At 46.4% G+C, this 27,573-nt stretch overlaps 1 protein-coding gene and 1 long non-coding RNA gene across 4 annotated transcripts in view; both read left to right on the top strand.

The window, feature by feature from the left end:
• LOC109251358 (uncharacterized) overlaps positions 1–18,844 on the top strand; it is a 35,475-nt gene extending 16,631 nt beyond the window's left edge. The window contains exons 2-3 of the long non-coding RNA XR_002073480.2: positions 15,457–15,572; positions 16,626–18,844. This is a non-coding gene — a long non-coding RNA (uncharacterized LOC109251358). The remainder of the gene's footprint in view (positions 1–15,456; positions 15,573–16,625) is intronic.
• Positions 18,845–23,853: 5,009 nt separating this feature from the next.
• The window catches only part of OSBPL10 (oxysterol binding protein like 10), a 309,461-nt gene continuing 305,741 nt past the window's right edge, over positions 23,854–27,573 (top strand). For all 3 annotated transcript variants that reach the window (XM_019422851.2, XM_053903898.1, XM_019422850.2), the window contains exon 1: positions 23,854–24,257. In XM_019422851.2, coding sequence (XP_019278396.1) covers positions 23,977–24,257 — 281 coding nt within the window. In that variant the 5' untranslated portion in view covers positions 23,854–23,976. The remainder of the gene's footprint in view (positions 24,258–27,573) is intronic.

The raw sequence follows: 27,573 nt of genomic DNA, 5'->3' as shown, positions 1-27,573 counted from the left end.
ATGGGGATTAAGGAGTGCACTTGTCGGGATGAGCACTGGGTGCTGTGTGGAAGTGTTGAATCATTACATTGTACATCTGAAACTAATATTACGCTGTATGTTCACTAGAATTTAAATAAAAACTTAAAAAAAGGGAATTTATTTTAAGTAAACACAATAGATAAAGTTGACAATTGGGTTGCAGATAGGGAGATTTTTACATCATTAAAAAATGACACAAAATGATCCCGGGTGGCTCAGTTGGTTAAGCATCCAACTCTTGGTTTTGGCTCAGGTCATGATCTCACAGTTGTAAGATCAAGCCCTGTGTCAGGCTCTGTGCTGGGCATGGAGATTCTCTCTCTCCCTGTCTCCCTGCCCCTCCCCTACTCATGTGTGCTCTAAATAAATAAATAACCTTTTTAAAGAGTGACACAAATAATATCTAGATTATAAAATAGATCCAATAGAAAAATGCACAAAGGTTATTCGTAGGGAATATCTAAATGGCTAGCTCGACTTCATTAGGTGACTAAGACATGCAAAATAAAATGAAATAACCACTTTAGAGCTACTAAGCTGGCAAACATCAGGGGAGAGAGTCAGACAATACCAAGTGTAGGTCTCTGGAAAGCAGTTTGCCAGTATTCAGGAACCTTGCGTATACCCCACGACCCATCCAGCCTGCTCCTGGGTAAGTAAATATGCCAGAGAAACTTGCTCACAACCCCTGAAGGGACAGGTCCATGGGCGTGCATCTCAGCCCTCGTGTGGTGGTGGGAAAGTTGCAGACAACCAGGCTTTCATCGACAGAGGAATGGAACATGTGCTATGGACTAGATACAACCTATGAAATACTTTCCAGCAGTTAGGTGCTATGAATTAGGTATGCATGTGTGCCACAGATAGATCTTAAAATCAGAGCGTTGGCTGAAAGAAGCAGATTAAGATCTGTGGCTTCCTAACATCATTATGTGGCCATAATGATATGACCTCCGTATATTCTTACAAGGATACCAACATATGCAAGAGTACTTATCAAGTCCATTAAAGTGGGTGTCTACAAGGAGGGAGAAGTATAGGGGTGGGAACTGAATGGGAGAAAAAACCCAGAAGACTGATGATGGTAGGCGCTGTGGGTAAAAGCGAGGAGTAAAATTAACTCAATTTTCTGCACCTGCTTTCTAAAAACAAACACATTTTTAAAATTCTAGCTATTGTGGGGCACCTGGGTGGCTCAGTCGGTTGAGTGTCCGACTTCGGCTCAGGTCACGATCTTGCAGTCCGGGAGTTCGAGCCCCGCGTCGGGCTCTGTGCTGACCGCTCAGAGCCTGGAGCCTGTTTCAGATTCTGTGTCTCCCTCTCTCTCTGACCCTCCCTCATTCATGCTTTGTCTCTCTCTGTCTCAAAAATAAATAAACGTTAAAATTAAAAAAAAAAATTCTAGCTATCGTGTGTGTGTGTGTGTGTGTGTGTGTGTGTGTGTGTGTGTATCCTGCATCGTTCTAGGGGCTCAACACACAATTTGAATGAATTGTTCATGTACCTATTGCTCTGCAAGTCTGTGTGGCTCTCAAGAGCAGCACCCATGCTTTCTTCTCCGTTGTTCTTTCGGTATATCTGGCACAGAGCAGGGTATAAATCATTTTGCTGAATGAAAGCTTGAGCCCTCTGAAAACCAACTTACACATTCTTCAAAAGCTTAGCAACGTAGAAGAACCAAAGAATGTGATGCCTAGAAACAAGACTTTCTTTTTCTTTTTAATTTTTTAACATTGATTTATTATTTTTGAGAGACAGAGAGAGACAGAGCATGAACGGAGGAGGGGCAGAGAGAGAGAGAGAGAGACAGAGAGACAGAATCCAAAGCAGACTCCAGGCTCTGAGCTATCAGCACAGAGCCCAATGCGGGGCTCGAACTCATGGACTGTGAGATCATGACCTGAGCCGAAGTCGGGCACTTAACCGACTGAGCCACCCAGGCAGCCCTAGAAACAAGCTTTTCTAATTCTCCTACTGCATATTTATTCCCAAGGCTCAAGATTAAAAAGCAAGTAGTTGTTTTTGCCCTTGTTTTCTGTCTCCCCTCACTGGCTCCTCACCTTTTCCTCTTGGTTCCCAGCGTTCTCTGGTTGCCCTCTCTATTTAGGTGGGAAAGTCCGCAGACAATGGAATTAACGTGTAATCCTTCCTGGTTGGATAAGTGAGAGGGCAGGAATTTGCCTATCACTGCAATAATCCAGCAACAGCAGACCAGTAAAATATGCTGCTCCCTGCTTGAGGCTCTCCTGTGGGTCCGCATTGCTCTCTGGATAAAGTGTCTACGTGACATTCAGGTCCTTCCACATCTGCTCCACGGTCAGAGACCTGGCCCCTTGCTTTTGTCACTTTAAGTGATAAGATGTACTTCTTTGACGAGGGGTACAACCACGGTCGCTCCTTTTAGTTTTTAAATGTCAATAATAAATGACTGCAAACAAAGTAGTTGAAGTGAAAACTAAGTACGGAAAGAATTTAAAATGTGCTCTCGTGCCCGTCTCCTGAGTTGGCAATTGGTTGCAGTCGCCAGGTCCGTCGTCGTCGGGCGTGCTCCTCCCTGCTCTGCTGTAAGTCACAGCTCCTTTTATCGCCGTTTCCCAAACTCAGCAGTCTGGCAGAGAACAACCACCCTGCCAGCGTGAACAGGCCACAAAGCCCTCTCAGCAGTAACCCCTGTGCGGGGAGTTTCCACTCTGTCCCTCCAGATCCACTGTTTTCCCTTCTCCACCCTGCTTCACGCCCTGGCAGGCTGACCTCTTGGGAAAGCAACACCGGGCCTCCTTGCCCTCCGCTTCTGATTGGGTTCGGCCAGTGGAGAATTAGCCTGCTTCAATGTGGCATGCATTCTCTACCAGGACCCGGAATGATACAAGCCTTGGTCCAATCAGGTTCTCTCCTTGAAGGCCACCCCATTTCTTTGTGGCAGTTTGATCTCTAGAGTCTCGCTGTCCTTTCCCGCAACACAGCTTTGGTTGAAGGCCAGCCTGGTTCTCCTGAATAATCTCAGGAAATAGGAGAGAAAAGCTCGAGGGAAAGTCTACAACTGTTTGCTCTGCTGGAATCGGCTTTGCTAAATAAGCAGGTGCCCTGGGAGATGGCGGCCCGAATGGGATTCCCCTTGGCACTCTCCCCCTGTGGGGCTGCTTGCCTTTCATTTGTACGTACACAGGAAGTCCGCTCAAAGAACTGTTCCCTGGACAAGGACACGTGCTCCAAGGGGACCAGTGCTTTCCACCCGGATGTGGGGGAGTCCTGGTATCAGTTGCTGTTCTCCCCGCCCCGGGTTCCAGACACTCTGTTGATTCACCCTCCCCAATACTTGGAATTCCTCCAATTTCTCCCCTCTCCCTCATTGTGTTTGCCTGTGTCCTTGCTGTACTGTAACCCTCTTCCACACCTTCCTTTAGCTAACTTCTGCTTTTCCCAGCAGGGAGGTCTGCCTCCTACAGGCAGCCTTCCTTCACCTAACCAGTTAAGTCTAAATTAAACCCCCTAATATAGTACCTTCTCACACTGTGTTGTAATGACCCATTTGTCTCTTCCACTGAGACGTGAGAAAGTAAAAATTAGGTTGGACTTTCAAAATTTGCCTGGCCATTCATCAGGCTGGAATAAAAGACGCAGAAAAAAATATGAGTTCCAAAGTTAACAATAAATATTTCTCTCAGGGACACTGCGCCTGTAAAGTATCTCAAAAATCCCTTCTTGGAGTGAGTACTGCTTTCTTACTCATGGAGAAACTTTTCTCTGAGATCACAGAACATCAGAAGCTTTGCTGTTTGGAATTGTGTTAGTAAGAATGAAACATGCACTTCAAAAAAGGAACGATAATAGGGGCGTCAGTTGAGCGTCTGACTTCAGCTCGGGTCATGATCTCGCGTTTTGTGGGTCCGAGCCCTGTGTTGGGCTCTGTGCTGACAGCTCAGAGCCTGGAGCCTGCTTCGGATTCTGTGTCTCCTCCTCTCTCTGCCCCTCACATGCTCATGCTTTGTCTCTCTCTGTCTCTCAATAATAAATAAATGTTAAAAAAAATTTTTTTAAAAAAGGAACGATAATTATGTGAAGTGATAAAGGTGTTAGCTAAAGCTATGGGGGGGGTAATCATACTGCAATGTATAGATGTACAAATCAACAAACACGTTGTCTACCTTAAATTCACACAATGTAATATGTCAATTATAATAAACAATTTTTTTAAAAAAAGGAAACATCCCACTCTTGCCCTGAGGGGTCAAAGTCATTGACATAGGGAGATAGCCTCCATTTGTAACCCAGGTGCCAAGCTTCGGATCAGAGGTTTCCCTGCAAGATTCCAGAGCTATTGTAACTTTATTGTTTCCAAGGAAACGGGTCCCTCGGTCCATTTCATAGTCCAGGACTTCTTATGATGCCTTTATGCACAGCCTTGCTTTGCCCTGAGTTATCAAAATACTGCTTTGTTTACGTTCAACCTAAACTCCTCCCTTCCTCCCAGTCTCTAGCCCTGTCTTTTCCTTTATTTGGTGGACACCCTGCGGTTGCCCTGGTGTGCAGTTCCTCGGCAATATGTCAATGAACTTGACTTCATCACACTGAGGTTTGTTCCTGGTGGTCTCAGGCTGATTAAGTTAAGATGGCAGTTCGTCACAGCACCTACTAAGAGCAGCATCTGTGAAATGGGTGAATGAGTGAGTGAGTGATCCATCCCCCTAGCGAGACTAGCGTGAGGCAGGAAGTGTGCCCACGGCTCTACCCAAATTGGATGGTTTAGGTCAAGATCTTGGAGTCCCAGCGATGTCCGAAGCCCAGCTTGCCGTTTTACTAAAGCTTGTGATCAGGATAGGTTTCTTACTTCTATGACCTTCAATTTCCTCATCTCCAAAGTGACGACGGGGTTTCATTGAGTATAATCCGCTCTCTCTTACAAGGTTGTAATTGTCAAAAAAGATTGTCCAAGAGTTGGAAATGGACAACAGAGATTACTGGCTGTCCTTAAGGTGAGTGCTGGTCTTTGTGTAGACGGTCTTATGATTCCATAGGGGTGGGCACATTTCACTTGCTGTTGCCTAGGCTTTTTTTAAAACAACCCTCTAAGGATAGAAATTAAGCTGAGAAAACCAATGGTAACATGTCCTATTTGCAGTAATGCAAACGATTCCTGTTCATAGGAATGCCAGTTGATCTTGTCTGGCAGGGAATATAAATGTTTATAATTCCAGTTGTTATTGGAACCAGTTTTAACATCTTACTGGTTTCCTCTTAATTAATGGGTTGAATAAAACTTTTGACGTGTTCATTTCACATGTGCTTGCACCTGAGTCATGATTTTACACAGAGATTATAACTTAGCATAATGAGGAGCAGTCACAGACGTAAAATGCTTACTTTGTCAGAGACCCTTGAGAAATAACTACGATGATTACTTCGTCGGTAGACCGAGGTGGTAGACAGAATGTGCCAGCAGATCGGCGAGGGCCTAGGGGTCAATACAGAATCAAGGCCAGGGGAGCATCAGGAAGGAATAACTCTCTTGGGACACACGTGACTGAATGGATAAGCTTTCCCCTTTTCATGTTGGGTGTCTCTTGGTTTCAAGCACAGAACCCCACCTGGAACAATGTGGGGGGGAGCTTGGGCCACAAAGCATGGGTTCAACAGCCAGGCTTCAGGAGGAGCAGACATGTACAGGGATCTGAGGACATCTTTATGCACAGAGGTCTTCTCTCCAACTCTCAAATCTGTTGGCTTGATTCTCTACTCCTGCACATTGACCTTGTCCACACAGCCAGGGATATGGCTGCCAGAGCTCCCAAGCCTCCCTCCCCGGGGCTAGTACCAGGACAGAAGGACAGGCTTTTCTCAGTTGCGGTCCCTAAGTCTTCCAGGAATGACTCTAAGTGGCCTAATTTAGAAAGCTGCCCGTCTCAGAGCATTCGGTTATGGTCGTGTAAGAAAAAGTCATTTGCCACGTGAACCACATGGTTAGAGTTGGGGAGGGAGAAGATCTGGGAAGAAGAGGGAGACTGCTAATCTGAGAAGTCAGAATGTTCCTTCCACTTCCTCTCAGGACTGGCTTGGAAACTGAAGTGTAACCTGCATAGAGCTGGTCAGGTTGCATTGCTGGGGGGATGCTGGAGGGAAAAGCGGGAACAGCAGGGTAGCAGCTGGCACACCTTGCCAGCACCATGATTTTGCACAGAATATGTTGTATGGAGACATGTAGAGTGAGTTAGATAAGCGATGGGTTCATATAGGTGTACTTATTATCCTGTATATGTAGTCAGTGTGCTGGCCTCCTTACAAATCACAGAAGGCCACTGGCAAGGTAAGGTAGTCTTCACTCCCCCCCCCCCCAGTTTCAGATAAGGAAACTGAGGCCCAGAGAGGTCATATAGCCCTGAAGTAGCAGAACCAAATTGGAGACAATGGAACGAATGGACTTTGGGTTTTATAAGCATGGACATGACTCATTACTTTGTCAAAATAACGATGCCACAGTGAATATATATGGAAAGAGAGTGGGGCTGACCCTTGTAGAAGCCCCAGGCAGCTGAAGACTGACTCACTGGGTACAGGAAGAAAGCCTCAGATAAGGCAGACTGGTGCAATCAGGCAAGGGAATGCCTGGCTGGCTCAGTCAGTAGAGCTTGCAACTCTTGACGTCAGGGTCGTGAGTTTGAGTCCCACGTTGGGTATAGAGATTACTTAAAAATCAAGTTTTTTAAAAAAATGTTTATTTATTTTTGAGAGAAAGAGTGCGATCAGGGGAGGGGCAGAGAGAGAGGGAGACAGAAGATCCAAAGTGGGCTCTATGCTGAGAGCAGAGTGCCCGATGCAGGGCTCAAACCCACGAATCGTGAGATCATGACCTGAGCCAAAGTCAGGTGCTTAACCGACGGAGCCACCCAGGCACCCCTTAAAAAGAAAATGTTTTTTAAAAAAGGAAGGGGAAATGAAGGCTGAAATGTCGGTTAGGGAGATAGCTTTCCTACAGAGATAGTCATTACACGGTGAGACTCAGACCTTGAGCAGCAGCTAGATATTTGAATGAAAGGGAAATAGTCTTAGAAGGGGCCTTGCATGAACTTTTTAGCACTGGCCTATGGTGAAGGAATAGAATGCCCCTTTTAATGCTCTGTCTTCAGGACTGGTTCTGTGACAGCAGTAAAAATGACTTTGAATCAGTTTAGAGAGTTCCATTATTAAACAGAATGCTCTAGCTCTCATTTCCCCAGGTGGTGGGCATGCCCTGGAAACAGCGAAGCTGTCAGGGTAGTGATCCTGTTCCTGGGATCTGGGCATAGTTGAGACAGGCATATTTTCTGAACCCCAGAGCAAGACCTATAAATGGCCAATGATTTTTTAAAATGGTTTTTTGCTATCTGTTTTTGGAAAAATCTAGAGCTGGAATAGATCATCACATTTGCTGAAAAGAAAGAGGGGTGCCTGGGTGGCTCAGCTGGTTAAGTGTCTGACTCTCGATCTCAGCTGAGGTCTTGATCTCAGAGCCATGAGTTCAAGCCCCGCGTTGGGCCCCAGGCTGGGTGTGAAGCTTACTTTAAAAAGAAAGGCGAGGAAGAGAAAAGAAAGAAAAGAAAAAAGAAACCTGGGCCATGTCATCAGCAATGACATTGGAGACCCTAAGAGAAGGGCTGGCAAGACAGGGAAGAGTGATACTTTTGCCAGGTGGCTGCAACAGCCTCAGTGTAGCCCATCCCTGGAGTGAAAATAAGGCAATCCAGAGGGCAAAGGGGAGACGGCTGATCAAGCCTGTAAGTCCTAGAGCAATGGTAACAACAGAAAGGGACCAAGTGAAAACTAAAGATTAGGCCCTCTTTAAGAGATTAGCATCCATGGGGCGCCTGGGTGACTCAGTCGCTTAAGCATCTGCCTTTGGCTCAGGGCATGATCTCACAGTTCATGGGTTTGAGCCCGGTGTTAGGCTCTGTGCTGACAGACCTGGAGCCTGTCAGATTCAGGCTGTCAGATTCAGATTCTGTGTCTCCCTCTCTCTCTCTCTGCCCTTCCCCTTCTCACGCTCTGTCTCTCTCTCAAAAATGAATAAACATTAAAAAAAAAAATTTTTTTTAAAGAGATTATCATCCAAATCTGGGCGGTTCCAATTTGAAAATTATGTCCTGCACTTTCCTCTTTTATGTATCTTCTGCGATCTTATATTTTCTTATGAATGCAAATTAGCTAAATAGATGGTAAAGATCCACTTATACTAAAGTGTGAGTGACTATTCGAAGACAATGGGTACACTCATTTGGAAGAATAAATGTATTTATCCAAAACAGTTGGGAAAACAGCTGAGATAGTTGGAAACTGTTAGAAATAAGCCCACCGACCCAGTCAAAGGAGGGACTCAGAGACTTGGAGCACAGTGAAGTGAAGCTTTAATCAACGTTCTTGGCAAGAGTGGGTGTCTGATGGACAGGCCCAGTCCAGGCAGTCACACAATTTATCTCCTAGCATGCAAGTCCCTCCCCTGGTTCCTCATTGGCTGAGCACTAGAGAGGTTATAGCCTTACCCAAACGTTGCCTACGCCCATGTAAGGCAAAAGGTAGTCTTATTAGAGCAAATGTGCATTCCCTGAGGTGATACAGAGACATTCAGTCCTTCCTCCCTTTGTTCTTTGGCCCATGCTCATTGAAAAGTTCCTCCCAAGAAACAGAGAGGGGAAGAAGAACCAGGAAGCGAAGTGTCTAAGGGTTTGGGACTCCATTGTGATGGTGGCGTGGGGGGCGGGGAGGGTTGGAGGTTAGTACGTATTTCCAATAGGTTGTCAACCTGTTGTTAATTAGACAGCACACCTTTTATCTGGTATTTCTGAAAATGAATAATCAGCCTTACTTCTCACAGGAACTCTCCATTAATGGTATCGATCTACCATAACCAGAGAGGAAAAAACTCAATAGGGATAGAAAAACCAATAGACATGGTTCAATAAGGAACAATCAGGAATGGGAGACTAGAGTCAGATAAGGAAAGAGTGGAGTTCTCCATATGGACCGAAATGATTGGAAGCCCATTGGAAAGAACAGCTGTAGAAGAGGAAATGCAAATTATTAAAGGACTATCTCTGGCATTTTCCAATCAAAATTCTTGAAATATATCCAGTGAAAGGGACAAATAAGGGGACTGGAATTTGCTTATGGGTTTTGCAGGCGACAGAAGGAAGTAGCTCAATCATTGCACCTCCAAATTAATATAGTTGTAAAGTTCCCTTCCTAAGAGTAAAGAAATCCAATGCCTGTGGGCAACTGCTCAAATTTTGACTGTTAACACTTGGCCCTTGCCAGCAAGAGATCAACGGACTCAACAACGCTCTGGGACATTTTGTGAATAGTTTTCATTTGACAGGAGGAACCACCAGTGGTGAGATATACTGATGGGGAGTATAACTTGATGGTGAGGACATTCCTCCTTTCTTCCTTTTTATCACCTGATAATTGTAACTTTCTTTTTGCCACAATCTGCTGGGGGAGCCCTTGATTTCTCTCTGCTCTCCCATGCGATCCAACAATGACATGATTGTGGGTTATTTTACTTGGAGTGTTTCTCAGCCTCTCAATATGAGCCATTGTCTGCCTCTAAATGCAAGCCAACCTATGCTTTGATGATCTGCAGGATTTTTTTTTAATATAAATTTCCATGAGCCTTATAATAGCACCGTATGGTGGGTGATGGGGATTTGCAGCGGTGTGGTTTGCAGCCGATGGCCAAGAAAGAATTCTTGAGACATCTTCGGTGCAAAAAAGGTGGTTTTATTAAGGCACGGGGATGGGGACCCGTGGGCAGAAAGAGCTGCACTGGGTTTGTGCAGAGCAATTGATTATATACTAGAGAGTTGGGGGAGGTAAAGACAATGGAAATTTCCAAAAGGGTTTTCACATGCTAAAGAAGACTCCCAGGATTCTGGAGGCCTAGCTATTGTCAAGCTGAGGTTGTTTTTCCCTCCAGCAAAGCCTTAATAACATGAAAACAGTTGGGAGTTCCTGAGGGAACGTGTTATACTCGGCCTGCCTCAAGTATTTGTCAGTGAGCTGCAAGTTCTAAGGAAATTTAACTTTATCTACATCTACTTTTTGTCTTTGTTCCCCACATCGGCGGGTACTGCTGTCATCCACATTTTTCAGATGAAAACACTGAGGCTCCCAGAGAGAGTTGCTCCTATGACAACAAAGAGGCAAAGCCAAGTGTCCCCTCGAGCCCACCGGACCCCAGAGGCCACTCCACCACAGCTCTCGCATCCCCAAAACGCTTGCTTGATGAAATTTGTTGTAAGCAGGCTATTCGATAGGGACAGCAAAATGAAAACTTCTTCTGTCCGACATCTGCCAATTCACTAACTCTTCTCTACCTCCTTAAAAATGAGTGATGTTCACAAATGCTCATCAGGAGACTGTTAGAACTTAAACACTGTCTACTGACATTGTAATAGTCATACTTTCGGGGCTCTGCTATGCACATAAATCGGGCATGCTTTTTTATAGCCAGAAATAATTTACCGTATAATACCTGCCAGTAAATTCAAGCATATGATGGCCCTAAACGTGTCTCATCAGGAAGTAAACCATTCAGCTGTAAGAAGGGCACAGTAGGTATAAATAAAGGCACCCACCTTTGCATCAAGATGAATCTCCATGAGCAATTTTCTTTCTTTTGCCTTCTCTCCCGTGGTGAGTGGGAAGCCTGGTGAAGAGAAGGGTCAAAGCCCTTTTACTTTGCTTTTAATTCTCCAAGATTCACAAGCCCTTCGCTGGTTGGAATGCAGTTCTCGCAAAAATGAGCTTTCTATGTGTCCAGAGATACTTGTCAAGTTCTTTTTTTTTTTTTTTTTAATTTACTTTTTGTTTTGTTTTAATTCTGTGCCCTCTGGAGTGGAGAGAATAGGATCTCTTTGTTTACTGCTCTTTGGGCTTTTGCTTTAGGTACTTTTGTGTTCTTTCTTCAGCAGTTTCCAACCTATAGAAACCGACTTGAATGCCGATTTCGAATCCAGAAAGAAACGTCAACGTGTGGCAGCGGCTTCTTTCCAGAATTCCCTCTCTTGCCTCAGACTGGAGTACAAAGGTGCATTATAGATTTTCTGTAGAGCGAGCTTGTCTCCTTTTAGACTCTGGGAAAACCAAGTCTTAGACCTATGGAGAAAAGTCTTCAGGGCCTCTAACCCCCTTATTTCCTTGGATATTTATATTGAAAAAAACTTTTAAGTTTATTTATTTATTTTTAGAGACAGAGCGGTGGGGGGAGGGACAGAGAGAGAGGGAGAGAGAGAGAATCCCAAGCAGGCTCTGCACTGTCAGTGCAGAACTCGATGCGGGGCTTGAACTCATGAAACCATGAGATCGTGACCTGAGCCAACACCGAGAGTTGGACACTTAACCAACTGAGCCACCCAGGTGCCCTGGAAATCTATACTTTAAAGAAATTCTTCTGATCATATCATAGGTTGGCTCATATTTAGAGGCTGAGAAACCCTCCAAGTAAAATAACCCACAATCATGTCATCGTTGTCTCGCATGGGAGAGCAGAGAGAAATCAAGGGCTCTCCAGCAGATTGTAGCAAAAAGAAAAGTTCCAATTCTCAGTGAAATTTAGACGGTTTTCTTTGGACAGATGTTTTCCTTTATAGGAACATTAAATTGTTGTTGCCTTTTTTATGTCTCTGGAATATTTTGCCTGGTTCAGTGATCTATCATGCTGGTTATTTGGGCTTAGCTGCTGGGGAATTGGAAGAACTGTGTGCACACCAGTTGAAATGGAATACAGTCAAGAACATTCCACCATGAGACCCGTGGCCCCAGCTGCCCCGCCAACGCCCAGTGTGACCGCAGGGAAATCTCATTTCTTTCTGGGTTTCACGTTCCTTGTGAGGAGGATGCTGAGGTTGGGTTCGTCCTCTGTTTCCAATCTTGCGTGGGGCGTTTTGCCAGGTGGTGAGTTGGGAGGGACACACGCTATGGGCGCTCATCAGTGGTGCTTGTGGCCTTTCTGGAGTCTCAGTATTGTTGCAGGACAAATGAATATGGAGATTGTTTCTCCCTTCAGCAGTGACATAGCTGGTATTTATAGTACACTTTCACTTTATAAAGAGCTTTCACATTTGGCATCTCATTTAACCTCCGAAGCTCACTGTACCATAAACTGAGGGGGGTGTATAGAAAAGACACCTGCACTCCCACTCGAAAGGTCTGAGTAATGTCACCTGAAGAACCTAAAAATTTGAGCAGGTGATCATATGCGTACAGATAGGGAGCCATCCATCCATCCATCCATCCACCATTTATCCTTCTGTTCCTTGACGTGTGGAACCCACTCCCTAGCATGAAGGCACATAGGGCATTTGACTTCATACATCTGTTTCTTCTTCTTTTAAAATTATTTTGTTTAGGGGCACCTAGGTGTTTCAGATGGTTGAGTGTCCGACTCTTGATTTTAGCTTAGGTCATGATCTCACGGTTCGTGAGTTTGAGCCCCACGTCAGGCTCTGTGCTGACCCTACGGAGCCTGCTTGAAATTCTCTCTCTGCCCCTCCCCTGCTTGCACGCGCGCTCTCTCTCAATCTCTTAAAAATAAACAAAAAAATAAACATTAGAAATTTTCTACGAGTTATGCCAAGTGCCAGGAGTCTTTGTAACCACCAGGACTCAGAGCAGCTCCTCCGAAAATTCTCTCCAGCTATCTCTTTGTAGTCAAATCCTTAATTCTTGGCAACCACCGATATATTCTCTGTCCTATAGGTTTTTGTCTTTTCCAGAATGTCACATAAATGGAATCACATAGAGTGTGTTTGAGGCTGGCTTTCTTCACCTAGCAGAATGCATTTGAGATTCACCTGTGCTGTTCACGGATCAGCAGTTTACTGTCTTTTTTGGCTGAGTAGTTGTTCATTGTGTGAATGTGCACTGTTTTATTTTGTTTTTAGTTCATTCCCCAGTTGAGGGATATCTGGGTTTTTCCAGGTTTAGGTGATTATGAATAAAGCTGCTTTAAACATTCAAATACAGGTTTTTTTTTGTGTGAACACAGATTTTCATTTAGATAAATGTGGTAAGTGTAGGTTTAACTTAAAAAGACATTGCCAAAGAGTTTTCCAAATTGGCTGTCCTATTCTGCATTCTTACCAGCAATGTATAAGAATTCCAGGTACTATGAGTCCTCACCAGCACTTGGTATTGGGGGTTTTTTGTGGTGTGTTTGTGTGTGTGTTTGTGTTCATGCTAATAGGTGTGTAGTATTTCATTTTCATTGGAGTTTTGATTTGCATTTCCCTAATGACTAGTGATGGTGAGTATCTCTTCATGTACTTATTTGCCATTGTACATCTAATTTGGTGAAGTGATTGTTTAAATCGTTTACCATTTAAAAAATAAGGCTGTTTTTTTTCTTATTTCTGGATTTCAAGAGTCCTTTACCTACTTGGGAAACCAGTCCTTTGTCAGATATATGATTTGCAAATATTTTCCCCATTCTATAGCTTATCTCTTTAGGTATTCTCTTATCAGTATCTTTGCAGAGTAAAATGTTCTAATTGTGACAAAGTCTACTTTGTCTACTTGTAACAATGGATTGTGCTTTGGATGTAGTATCTAAGAACTATTTCCCTAAATCCAACTTCACAAAGAGTTGTCTTATGTTTTCTTCTAAAGGTTTAGAAGTTTCATCTTCCACATTTTTTTAGATTTTTACATTTTATTTATTTATTTTTAAGAGACAGAGCATGAATAGGGGAGGGGCAGAGAGAGAGGGTGAGAGAATCTTTTTTTTTTTTTTAAATGTCTATTCATTTTTACGAGACAGAGCATGAGCAGAGGGGAGAGGGGCAGAGAGAGGGAGACACGGAATCCGGAGCAGGCTCCAGGCTCCGAGCTGTCAGCACAGCTGACGTAGGGCTGGGACTCACAAGCTGTGAGATCATGACCTGAGCTGAAGTCAAATGCTTAACCGACTGAGCCATTCAGGCGCCCCGAGGGTGAGAGAATCTGAAATAGGCTCCACGCCCCGTGTGGAGCCTGACACGGGGTTCAATGTCGTGGCTGTGAGATCATGAGCTGGGTTCAAATCACGAGTCAGAAGACACACGCTCAACCGACCGAGCCACCCTGGTGCCCCTATTTCCCACATTTCGATTTAGGATCCATTTTGAGTTCATTCCTGTGTAAGGTGTGGGTATAGGTTCAAGTTCATTATTTTTTGCTCATGAGCTGTTCCAGCATCACCTGTTGAAAACATCATCCAGGTGAGATTGCAGTGTAATTGCAAGGGTCCTTGTAAGAGGGACGGAGGAGGGTCAGAGTCCGAGAAGGAGATAAAATGACAGAAGGAGGTTGGAGTGATGTCATTGCCGGAAGGGACCATGAGCCAAGGAATGCACGTAGCCTCTAGAAGCTGGAAGAGACAAGGAACGGATTCTCCCTGAGAGCTATCAAGAAGAACACAGCCCTGCTGGGATCTTGATTTTAGACCTTTGCACACACGTCCAGACTTCTGACCACCAGAACTGCAAGATAATCCATTCGTGTTGTTTTAAGCCACCAAGTCTGTGGTGATCTTTTACAGCAACAATAGAAAAACAAAAATACAGAAAGCTCCACTGAATTGCCCTTGCGCTTCTATCGAAAATCAATTGGCTGTATTTACATGGAACTATTTCTAGACTCTACTCTGTTCCATTTTTCTGTATTTCTGTGCTTTTGCCAATCCCACACTGATACATCTTTTTCAACCTGTGCTGAATTCTCTTTATTTCCCTACTTCCTGTCTTCAGGATGTGAAAAGCCGGTCAGTGGTCATGAGAAGGAAACAAAGAGATAAAAATCACACAATGACCAGTTTCGAGGTAGCCGTCTGTGTTAGGTCTCTAGTGCCGAGTAACAAATCATCCCAAACCCAGTGGCCTAAAACACCAAACATTTATTGTCTCACTGTTTCTGAGGGCCAGGGGCCTGGGCGCAGGGTTGGTCATGGAGTCCCGGTCGAGCTGTCTGTCCTGGCTGCAGTCATTCCACGGCTTGACTGGGTGATGATCTACTCCCAAGGTTACTTGTGTGGCTGTTAGCTGGCCTCAGAAAATCTCCTTCCAAGGTGACTCACATAGCAGCTGGCGTATCTCAAGTCCTCCTACATGGGCCTCTCCATAGGCTGCCTGAGGGTCCCTATAACATGGCAGCTGGCTTCCCTTAGAATGAGTGAAGAGACAAAGGGGAAGGGGACTCACCTAAGACAGAAACCATTGTCTTCTCCTGACTCGACCTTGGCTGTGATATTGCGTCACTTCTGCCATATTCTATTCATTAGAAGCGGGCCACCAAATCCATCCCACACTCAAGGGGAGAGGCATTGAGCTCCAGATCTTGAGGGGAGGCTATCCTAGAAGGTGTAGACATACCTTTGAAAGCACTATAGCCCGCCCTCTGGCCACCAATTATTTATATTCCTCCCATATGCAGAACGTACTCATCCAGTCCGCAAGAGTCTCATCCCATCACTGCACCGGCTTGAAGTCCAGCATCTCGTCATCCGAGTGTGGCCCAGGCGAGAGGCTCCACAGGTCTAGTTCCTCAAGGTCAGCGCCTTGAGTATGGTTCTTGTGATTCGCAAAATGGAGGAAGCAGGTCACCTGCTCCCTCCCTCCCAACATGTGGTGGTAAAGCAGGCGGAGGGTGAGTGTCCTAGATACTCCTATTCAAAAAGGGAGCAAACGGAAGGCAGGAAGGAATGAGTGGGCCACGGCAATTACAGAATCCAGTCAGGCAAATTGCCGTCCAGGTGCAGGTTCCTTGGCTGGGACTCTGGGCCCGGGAATAATTCTCTGTGGTTCCTGGCTCCCCTCTCAGGGCCCTTGGGTCTTCCCTTCTCAGGAAGGCTAACAACGTTTGCTCCATTTTCCTAACCCAAGTTCATAAAAATTTCTCCTGTGTTTTCTTCTAAAGGTCTAATAGTTTTACATCTTGCGTTTTAGTTTATTTTTGTAAATTTTATTTTAAGTCATTTCTATGCCCAACATGGGTCTCGAACTCATAACCGGAGATCAAGAGTTGCATGTTCCACCGACTGAGCCAGCCAGGTGCCCCTCATGTTTTAGTTTTGGATCCATTTGGAGGTCATTAAAAAAACTTAAAAAAATGTATTTATTTATTTTTGAGAGAGAAAGAGTGCACGTACATGTGTGTGTGCGTGGGGGAGGGCCAAAGAGATGGGGAAGGGGGAAACAGAGGATCCAAAGCAGGCTCTGTGCTGACAGCAGAGAGCCCGATGCGGGGCTCAAACTCACAAACCATGAGATAGTGACCTGAGCTGAAGTCGGATGCTTAACGGACTGATGCTTAACCTTTTTTTTTTTTTAAGTAGCCTCCACAGCCAGCATAGAGCCCAACGTGGGGCTTGAACTCACAACCCTGAGACCAAGACCTGAGCTGAGGTTAAGAGCGGGATGCTTAACTGACTGAGCCACCCAGATACCCCTTTATTGAGGTAATTTTTATATAAAGTGTGAGGTATAGGTCTTTCAGTTTTTGGCATAAAAATGTCCAGTTGTCCCAGCACTGTTTGTTTGTTTGTTTGCTTCTTTTTAGAAACTGTTTATTTTTCATTAACCTTATATCTATTTTCTGTTTAGGAGATGAAATGGGTTCCTGCTCCAAGGAAATTAAGGACATCAAGGGCTCCCCACGTTGTGAAAGTTTCCCTTTTACCGCGGGGACCCAGAACACTGCCACTATGGACCCCTCCCGTGTGGTGCAGAAAGTCAGCGCTCTTTACTGCAATGCGGCAGAAATAACCCTGAGGCCAGTTCTCAGACTGGGCTTCAAGATGCTTTCTTTGCACACTTCCCGTCCATCTCTGGAAGCCTCTGTGCCATGAGAAGAAGCCCAGCCTCAGCTGCTGGAGCAGGAGAGACCCTGCGGAAGCGAGAAGAGCCCAGCGGTCCCGGCCAAGGCCAACCCGGACCGTCCAGCCAATGCTCAAACATGTGAGGAGACCCACCCGGGATCAGCAGAGTTAAAATGGATTCAGACGTCCTGGCAGCAATTTTTTTTTTGAAATTTTTTTAACGTTTACTTATTTTTGAGACAACGCGAGACACAGAGCATGAGCGGCAGACGGACAGACAGAGGGAGACAGAGAATCTCAGGCGGGCATCCGAACTGCGAGATCATGACCTGAGCCAAAGTCGAATGCTCAACCGACTGAGCCACCGAGGTGCCCCGGGGGTGATTTTGTAATATAGGAGTTGTATTTAAAACACATGGTGTGGTTTGACCCAGTCATTACAATTCCAGTCTCTCTTATTCTAAAGAAATTGTTTAATGGAAAAAATAATTTAAGTGACATTTTTTATAATAGCAAAAGTTTAGGGACACCTGGGTGGCTCAGTCAGTTAAGGGTCCGACTTTGGCCCAGATCATGATCTCACGGTTCGTGAGTTCGAGCCCCGCGTCGGGTTCTGTGCTGACAGCTCGGAACCTGGAGCCTGCTTCGGATTCTGTGTCTCCCTTTCTCTGCCCCTCCCCCACTCAATCTCTCTCTCTCTCTCTCTCTCTCTCAAAAAATAAATAAACATTAAGAAAAATTATAATAGTAAAAGTCTGGAACATCCTAGTGTTAAACAGTACTGGAATGATTAAATTGGGGGGGCACATAAACAGTGTAATACTCTGTTATAAATGATGATATAGCTCTAAAGGAAACTGTCCATACTCTACATTTCGGTCAACAAAACAAGTTAGAAATCATTATACATTTTGTAGTATGAACTTGTTTTTGAATAAGATAATATACAACTATTTTTTGCATGGAAAAGTGTCTGGGAGAAATATATATATATATGTTTGCCTATATATGTATGTAAATTATTAATAGGGGTTTCCTCTGGGAAGGGGTTATATTTCTACACTGTACCTTTGTGTATGTGAATCTTTAAAAATGAGTGTCTTATTTTATTTTATTTTTTGAGAGAGAGAAAGAGAGTACATGAGTAGGGGAGAGGGGCAGAGGGAGAGAAATCTCAAGCAGGCTCCATCATTAATTAGCATGTAACCTGATGTGGGGCTTGATCCCACGACCATGAGATCATGACCTGAGCTGAAATCAAGAGTCAGACTCTTAAGTGACTGAGCCGCCCAGGCGCCCTGAGCATGTATTTTATTTATTTATTTATTTTAAATGTTTATTTATTTTTCAGAGAGAGAGAGAGAGAGAGAGAGAGTGAGGGATGGGCAGAGAGACAGACAGAGGATCTAAAGCGGGCTCCAAGCTGACAGCAGAGAGCCTGATGCGGGCTCAAACTCACGAACCAAGTGATCATGACCTGAGCTGCGGCTGGACGCTTAACCAACTGAGCCACCCAGGTGCCCCCTGAGTGCCTATTTTAATAAAATAATCAAAATAATGACATAACTTCCATTTTTGATAAATCTTAATAGAATGGATATAATATACATAAAAGGCGAATATAATATATATAAATATTAATCATATATGATGTAGACAATTTAATAGACAAAGACGTTAACATTACGTGTATGTTAACACACGTGAAAATGAGTATAATATAACGTATATACCCGTCCTGCCAAGGCCCTGTTTGATTTCCCTGGATGTAACTGTTGGTGTTCCTACTGGAGCTGCTTGGTCACAGGACGATGGACTGTCCACGCCCCACGTGCAGTGTTTTCATCCCCCCACTGGGGGGAAAGTTGCATGTACACATCACAGCAACCGTTCAGGCAGGCAGCAGGCTATATTGACAAGAACACTGGACTTGGGGGTCAGAAGTTTGTTTCTTCTTCAGTAAACTTGGGCTTCATTCACCAAATAAACCTGCGTTGAGTCTTACCGTGCGCAGGTCCTGTGGCTGAGTGCCAGGGGCCCGGGCTCCTGCCCTGCTTTCCTCGGGGCGGTGATGGGAGAATCAGTCCCTAAATGAACACAAATAAAAAACAGGTGCCGTGCTGTACCTCGGGCGGTTCTGTTAAGTAGAAGAAACGAAACCGGATCGGTCGTGAAGCAAGTGATACAATGCAGTGGTTGGGGACTCTGGCTCAGCAGGCAAATTGCCCGAGTTCAAATCCTAGCTCCATCAGGATCTGGGGGTGTTATTGAACATTTCTTTGACCCGGTTTTTCTCCACCTGTCAGATAGAAGCAAGAGTCACATGGACCTTATGAGGTTGTTGTAAAGATTAAATGAATTACTATTTCCAAAACCCTTGCGGGGGAGCCCCTGGGTGGCTCAGTCGGTTACGTGTCCAGCTTCGGCTCAGGTCATGATTTCACGGTTCGTGGGTTTGAGCCCCACATTGGGCTCTTGCCTATCAGCACAGAGCCCGCTTCAGACCCTCTGTCTCCTTTTCTATCTGCCCCTCCCCTGTGTGCTTGCTCTCTCTCTCCCTCTCTCTCTCAAGAATAAACATTAAAAAAAAACAAAAACCCAAGACTTGGAACGGTGCTTTCCTGGCACATAGTAAGTGCTCAATAAATATTAGCTATTATTTTTATTACCTGGGATTGAGACTATATCAGACCAGCTATTTCTAATGCAAATGTGACCAAGCTGATGTTGGAGGGGGTCTGGCTGTGATAGTTTTCTCTCTTCTGGTGGCTTCCTTCATGTCATTTGGCCACCTAGGTCAGTGTCTACCTACTTTCTTGCTAGTCTGTGAATATCATCTGTCAACATTAAGGCTTTATGTGGGAACACGGGCAGAGGAGGGAGCTTCTAAAGCTGGTTACTGGAAACTCTAGACCAGCTCTTCAGGCCCAGGTGAAGAACAAGATGGGGCAATCAGCTCCTTACCGGGGGCTGCTGAATCTGCCTGTTTTTTTAATTATTTTTCTAATTAATTAATTAATTAATTAATTTTGAAGGTTTACTTATTTCTTTTGAGACAGAAAGCGCAAGTGGGGAAGGGACAGAGACAGAGGGGGAGAGAGAGAATCTCAAGCAGGCTCTGTATGGTCAGCACAGAGCCAGCCAGGTGTGGGACTTGAACTCACAACCTGTGAGATCACGACCTGAGCTGAAGTCAGAAGCTTAACCAACTGAGCTACCCAGGTGCTCCTACTTTCTATTTTTTGATTTCAATGTTTATTTATTTTTGCGAGAGAGAGAGAGTGCAAGTGGGGTAGCGGCAGAGAGAGGGGGACAGAGGATCTGACGCGGGCTCTGTGCTGACAGCAGTTAGCCTGAACCGGGGCTCGAACTCACAAATGGATCATGACCTGAGTTGGTCAGGCACTTCACTGAGCCCCCCCGGGTGCCCCTGCCCCGTTATTTTAAGAGGTGTGGTATGTTAGTCTTATTACTTTAGTCATTTATGGCTTCTGAAACAGCTGTTAGATTTCCAGTCATTCTATCTGTATTTTTATTTTTCTTAATGATTTATGCAATCTGGGTAAAGTAATGAGCCCTTCTATTTGATATATATATAGTTTGCAAGTATTTTTAAACATATATTCCAAGTATTTTTGCCAATTTGTTATGTCTTTTGTTCTCCAGTTGTTTTTCTAACATGAAGACTTTCCTCTCCAAAGAGAATTTCCCTACTCACTGCATGAGGGTGAAGGAAAGCTTTCTGGAAGTAGTGACCTTTACTTCAAAACTCCAGGGGTGAGAGCAGGGAAGAGGGCTGAGAGGAAGGAAAAGCATTTACCGCATCTCTTTCATGGTCCTGCCTCTTCTTCCAGAATGACTGCTCCACTCCTTGCCACCGATTTCCCTCCCTGGCCATTTCTTTTTCTTTTTAATGTTTTCTAAATTTATTTTTGAGAGGGAGAGGCGGACAGACAGACAGAGCCTGAATGGGGGAGGGGCAGAGAGGGAGACACAGAATCCGAAGCAGGCTCCAGGCTCTGAGCCGCCAACACACAGCCCGGCGTGGGGCTTGAACTCACGAACTGTGAGATCGTGACCTGAGCCGAAGTCGGAGGCTTAACGGACTGAGCTACCCAGGTGCCCCCCCCGCCCCCGTCCTTGGCCATTTCTGATCCCACATAGCTAACTTGCTCTTGGCCCATCCCGCGTGCTATGGTCTGAACATTTGTTTCTCCCCAAATTCATATGTTGGAATCCTCATGCCCAAAGTGATGGTGTTAGGAGGCAGGGCCATCGGGAGCAGTCTAAGTGGAGAGGGTAGAGCCTTCACGAATGCGATTGTGCTCTTATAAAAGAACCCCCCCCCCCGACCCCCCCACAGCCCCTTCCTCCATGTGAAGATACAATAAATCTGGGGCCCTGCAGAGTTCTCATTGGGAACCGATCATGCCTTCACCTTGATCTTGGACTTCCAGCCTCCGGAACTGTGAGAAATAAATTTCTGTTGTTGATAAACCACCCAGCTGTGAAGCTCTGTTATAGCAGCCTAGAACAGACTGACGTACTAGCCTTGACTATTTCTTTCAGCTTAGCATCTCCCTGCTTCCACTGGACTCCCAAGAGTCTCGAGTTTTTAGTCTAAGGTGAGAATTTGCAGCACCTAGTTCATCTGGTCGCAGGTCAGCTGGGCAGGCTGGAGTAATGGTAGCACTTCTCTTTTAGCAGGAACTTAGGGTGGCAAGTCTCCCATAAAAAGGGGCGTTGTTCTGGCACATGATGACTGACATTTCCAGGTCAGGATGTGCCCACCTTCTCAGTCTTCAATAGCAGTGAAGGACATCATAGACACTCACATACTGAAAAGTGTTTATCAGGTGGCTTAGGCAAAGTTATGCTGTGGTAAAAATGCTTCCTAAAATCTCAGTGGTTTATAACAAACGTTTTGTCCATGTGACATGGCCAACGCTAACTGGCTTTGGCTCCGCTGAATTCCATGTGTCTTCTCACTCCAGGATCCAAACTGAAGAGGGTCCTTTATCTGAGACACGCTAGTCGCCTGGTAGAAGGAAAAGAGAAAGACAGTTGAACCACATGACGGGGCTCTTGAAGCTTCCGCTCGGAAGTGGCATATACAGTATTACATGTGTCTACACTCCACTGGCCAAACTAGTTCCATGGCCAAGCCTGAGGTCAACGTGGAGGGAGGGTACTCTCATAGGATGACATGATAAACGTTTCGAACACACAAACAATCCCATCACATCCAGTATTACCACTTGGTCCCATTTTGCAGGTGAGAAAACTAAAGCTAGAAGAGGTCATGGATTGCAACTCAGATCTGTCTGGCTCCAGAGTCGGTCTTTTCTACCATGCAATCTCTGAGGGGGGTGGGGGGTGGGGGTGGTCTTTTATTTTATCTTTTTAAGTTTACTTCTTTATTTTGAGAAAGAAAGAGCACGAGTGAGGGAGGGGCAGAGAGAGGGAGAGAGAGTCCTAAGCAGGCTCCGTGTTGTCAGCACAGAGCCCAACATGGGGACATGGGGATCGATGCCACCAACCATGAGATCACGACCTGAGCAGAAATCAAGAGTTGGATTCTCTTTCTTTCTTTTTCTTTTTTTTCTTCTTTCCTTCTTTCTCTGTATAGGCACCTGGAATTGTAATTTATTCAGGGCACAACTACTTCTCATCAGCTTCAGAAGCTTCTCCATGAAGAGTTCTAGAGGTAAACCACCTTTGAAAGCTTTCTGCAAGGATCTGAAGCTAGAGAGGGGGCAGGTTTGGGGAACTGCCCCCATGAGAGCTGACTCTATTTCACTCAGTAATTTTTTTTAACTATTGAATTATTTATCTGCTTTATGGGTTTGTAGATCCTTTAAACTGGATTGCCTATCAATCTATCACCCTTTGTTTTTGTTTTCGTGTGTGTGTGCGCGCGCGCGGTGCCTGAGCTCCTCAGAGCTATTTTTCTAGGTAATTTTAGAAACTTCCAGATTGCATTGGATATTTATACTCACAAAAATTATTAGTACGGTGGAGAAAGTGCGACTCCTCTACTTTCGCAAAACAGCAACGATTTTAGATTTAGAGACCAAGTTGCAGCTCAGTGTATCTTAGGGTGGGGGTGCAGGGAAGAAGTTACAGCGACCACAGAGAATACATACTTCACTGTGATTGTAAATATCGGTTGATTTCCCTCTGGGAAACCAAATCGCTAGTTTTGACTTGCCAGATTTATGTGTCCATCAGTGTGGGGATTAGGGTGAGGCAAGTGAAGCGCCCAGGGCACTCAATTTAAGAAGGCACTTGCAGGAACCTTAGAGTTTTCTTGCCCCACTCCAGTTCCTTCCCTGGTGTCCATGATGCATTTACCGTAACTCTGCAGCGTGAAAATACCCCGGGCAAGCTTACCTTGGGGACAGAATCACCTGTCCCCTACCAGGCACGCAGGAGAGCCTGGAAGACGTTCCTGCCCTATTAACTTCGCTCTGCCTGTAAGGCTCATTCCCAGGTTACTGTGTGCGTGTGTCTGGCCCGGGCTCGGCGGGAAAGGCAGAGAGAGGGACTGCGCGCTGGTGCCCGCGTTAGGCCGGGCGGGTCAATATCCGGGTGGATCGGGTGGGTGGGGCCGCCCCTCCCTCCAGGTCCCGAGGTGGGTTGGGGGTGGGGAGGAACGCGCGGAGATTCCCTTTCGCCCCTTCGGATCCGAGAGGGGGCGGCAGAAGGAACGCGAGGGTGACAGAGCGAACCCACCCTGCGGCTCGGCGCCCGGCAGCGCCCCCGGCCCCGAGCGGCCGCCAGGACCCGAAAGAAGAGGAAGAGGAACCACAGGAGGGCTCGCCGAACCGGCCACCCGCTCCGAACTTGCCGAGGAAACTAGTACGGAGGGAGGGGCCGGGGCCAGGGCCGCGGCAGGAGGAGGGGCGGCCGCAGCTGCATCCAGCCCCGTTGGCTTCCTTCCCAGCTCTCCTTCGCCTCCTCCTCTTCCTCCTGTATGAGTCAGGCATTTCCCGGGGATTTGGAGCAGCCACGCGCGGCCCGGGCGCCCGGAGCTATAGCAGCAGCAGCTGCCGCCGCCGCCGCCGCCGCGCCGGCAGCCCCAGCGCCGCGGCCGCCACCGCGGCGGGCACTCGCGTTCCGGGCGCGCACGGACCATGGAGAGGGCGGCCCAAGGCGCAGACGGCGGCGGGGGCAGCAACAGCAGCAGCCGCAGCAGCAGCCGCGCCACCTCGGCTGGCTCCTCGCCGTCCTGCTCCCTGGCCGGCCGGGGGGTCGCCAGCCGGTCGGCGGTAGCCGGGCTCGGCGGCGGGGGCAGCCGCAGCAGCCCGGGCTCGGTGGCCGCTAGTCCGTCGGGAGGAGGCGGCCGCAGGAGGGAGCCGGCGCTCGAAGGCGTGCTCAGCAAATACACCAACCTCCTCCAGGGCTGGCAGAACAGGTAACGCGCCCGCCGCCAGCGCCACCGCGCGCCCCTCCCTTCGCGCCGCTCAGCTGTGTGTGTGTGTGTGTGTGTGTGTGTGTGTGTGTGTGTGTGTGCGCGCGCGCGCCCGCCACTGTGCCACCGGCAGATCGGGTCCTGCCTCTCCGAGTGCCCTTCCTGCGTCCCAGCTCCTTTCCAGGTGGGGTGCCCGGGATGGGGCAGGCCGTGACCCCACCCCAGGACCGCACCGCAGTGGCGGAGAGGGAGGCGAGAGACCCGGTTTTCTTCGGCCCTGGCACCTGCAGGGACTGGAGTAGCAAAAGAGGGGCGCATTGGTCCCAGGGCCCTGCCTGCTAGCGGTTTCCCGCACTCCTGAAGAATGGCTGAGGAAGAGAGGCAGAGGGGGCGTGCTGTATGCCTGCAGGAAAAAGCGTTAATACCCCTGGTACCATCACAACAATTCTCTTCGTAACATAGTTCATTTAAAACTTTAGTGTTTAAAACCACCACCACCACCATCACCAAACACCTACCACTTATTCTCGGTGCCTTCCGGAGCGCCCGCTACCTCCTGCCCAGTGGGTGGTTTGAGACCTCCAATCTCTGCAACAGAAGCTTAGTTATTTCTTTCCTTTTTTTTTTTTTTTTTTTTTTTTTTTTTGAACACCCTCTCCCCTTTGGAAATGGACGGTTTGCTTTGTAAACTATTGTTATTAACCCCCGCCCATTTAGGTGCCTTTTGAAGTTCCCTGCTCACTCTGCCCTCACTGTTGGGAAACCCAGTATGGCCACGTGGGAGGATGGGGGTGTTAAGGGAAGGGCCCCCAGCTCACTTGTGTTGATGATGGTATGTGGGGCACAATGCAGAGGATAGTGAGGGGGACTTGGAAGGAGCAGATGTGGTGCTGCTGTTTACTTTTTTTTACTTTGTTTTTCAAAAACAAGCCAGAGGGAGATAGACATTGTGGATGAGATCTTTTGTCCTGCTGTCTGTGGCCCTTGGATCTTAGGTCTTGGGATTTTTCAGGATGCTTGTGAAGTTTGAATCACACTCTGGGAACTCTTGCTTCTCTCTGCTGGTTAGACTGGATTACTTGGTCCTCTCTCCCTGCACACGGGATGGAAATGTTCAGGTGGCTTCCAGCTGAAACTTTGACCAGGCAGTTATTTACATGAAACTAAACTGGGAGGAAGACCACCTCCTAAATATGGAAACTGACTTGTTTCTATCAGAGAACTTTCTGAGTCACCTGGGTTTCCTGGGAGATCTGCTACTCTGTCAGTGGAAGTTGCGCTTTTAACTTTTGAGTCCTTTTATTTCTCAAAATAGCCCTGGTGTCTGCTCTTGCCTCTTTTCCCCTTCAGGTTTTGAAAGCTGCAAAGGAATAGGTAGTGTGTGTAGGATGAGAGAGAGAGGAGATGATTCAATCCGATTTCAGTTCTTGGTAATTGTGCCTTGTTGGTGACAGCATCTGGTTTGTGTGTTGGGCAGTCCCTTTTAATGCTGTGCCCTCCCCCGCCTCCCCAAGTAGCTTATGAGGCCAACAGAGATTTTACCCTGGATTACAGTCATTTCACTGGGGATGGTACTTTACCTGCAATGCATATTAAAGGATTTGTTCTTTCCGGCAGATTTAGTAGGAATTGGAGTAACTCATGCTTTTGTATGATCTTAAATCCACTGGGGTATGTAGGTTATGCCAGAGTGAGAAGAGGCAAAATTAATAATAATATAGTAATAATAATATTTACATGATTGCAGGCTTCATAGGTGAAATGTACTGTGTAATGTGTGAGATCTCATCTTTGTTGAGTTTGTTTAGTGGGGTCTATGCCGTCAGTGTTTATTCTTAGCATAGTAGACTGTAAGTTTACCGCTGACTCCAAAAGCATTATCTCTTTCTAGTGGTTCATGTCTCCGTGTTCAGGTCTGTGTTCCCCACATCCGTGTTCTCTCAGCTGTTGCCAAAGGTCCATTAGTGGTCTGGAGAGGATTTGTGGAGACTCAGTGGTTGCACATTTCTCCCTTGTCAAGGGGAGGTCTGGAACAGTAAGAAGGGAGAGAGGAGAAAGAGAGAAACTTTGACACTATATTCATGTGTTCATGAATGTATTTACTCGGAGACTATTTTATTGAGGAACTACTATGTGCCAGGCACTTTTCTAAGACCTGGAGCTATTTCAGTGTGCAAAACGCACAGGCATCTGCACACGAAGTAGGGGAGGAGACTCAGAATTAAAAAGTACAAGTCCCTAGCTCCCTGGCCCAGGGGAATGCCTTGGTACCAACAGTGGGCGGCTTGATTCAAGTTACCTTCACTTTTGGATCTCATGGCATGTTCTTCTGCAGCACTTTTTTCTTTCTTTTATTATTTTTTTTAATGTTTATTTACTTTAAAGAGAGAGAGAGAGACAGAGCATGAGCAGGGGAGGGGCAGAGAGAGATGGAGACACAGAGTCGGAAGCAGGCTCCAGGCTCTGAGCTGTCAGCACACAGCCCGATGCTGGGCTTGAACCCACAAACTGCGAGATCAGGACCTGAGCCGAAGTCAGATGCCACCCAGGCACCCCTATTCACATTTTAATCTCAAGCACTGTGTTTTCGCTAGTCTTTTGTTTTTCGCACAGAGTGAACCAGGGAGAGAGTTGAAGCCTAAAAGCTTGGTGAGGCAGGCCGGTGCCAGGCCGCACGGGGAAGAATTTAAGGCTGCGTTCTGGTTGTCCAGAAGGATTTTAGGCTGAGAGGTGACACGGTCTGATTCGTGCTTTAAAAAGTTCACTCTTGGTACTCTTTGGAGATGAGAATTTCACAGGGTCCTATCAGGGAAACAGGCCAGTTGGGAGCTCCTCATGGTGGTCTAGGCCAGAGATGCTGGGGGCTTGCACTTGGGGGACGAGGAAAGTGGAGAGAAGGTACAGATTCGGAGTGGGGAGGTTAGAAGCTGCCGATGGGTTGGATGAAGTGAGAGAAAGAGGGGCCAAGGAGGACTCTTGTGTTTATAGCTCTGAGAGCCTGGGATGTTGAGGTGGAGGCGTCTTTTATGGAGATGAGGGTCACAGGGGACCCTCATGCTTGTGGGGAGGATGGGGGGCAGCCAGGAGTTATCTTTGGGGAACTCGTTTTTAGTTTGTAAGAAATGGGCCGTATGAACTCTTCCTTTGCCGGCACGAAGGCTAATTTTAGTCTCCAACCCAGATGGAACTATTTTGGGTTTGCTGGGAATATCAAATGTTTGAGAACATAATTTCTTTTTCTTTGTTTTTTAATGTTTACTTATTTGTTTTTGAGAGAGAGAGAGAGAGAGAGAGAGAGAGAGAGAATACAAGTGGTGGA

This window comes from Panthera pardus, unplaced genomic scaffold, assembly GCF_024362965.1.
Source record: "Panthera pardus isolate Hobbes unplaced genomic scaffold, ASM2436296v1 HiC_scaffold_16, whole genome shotgun sequence".
Lineage (NCBI taxonomy): Eukaryota > Metazoa > Chordata > Mammalia > Carnivora > Felidae > Panthera > Panthera pardus.
This window is presented reverse-complemented; position numbering and strand designations above follow the sequence as displayed.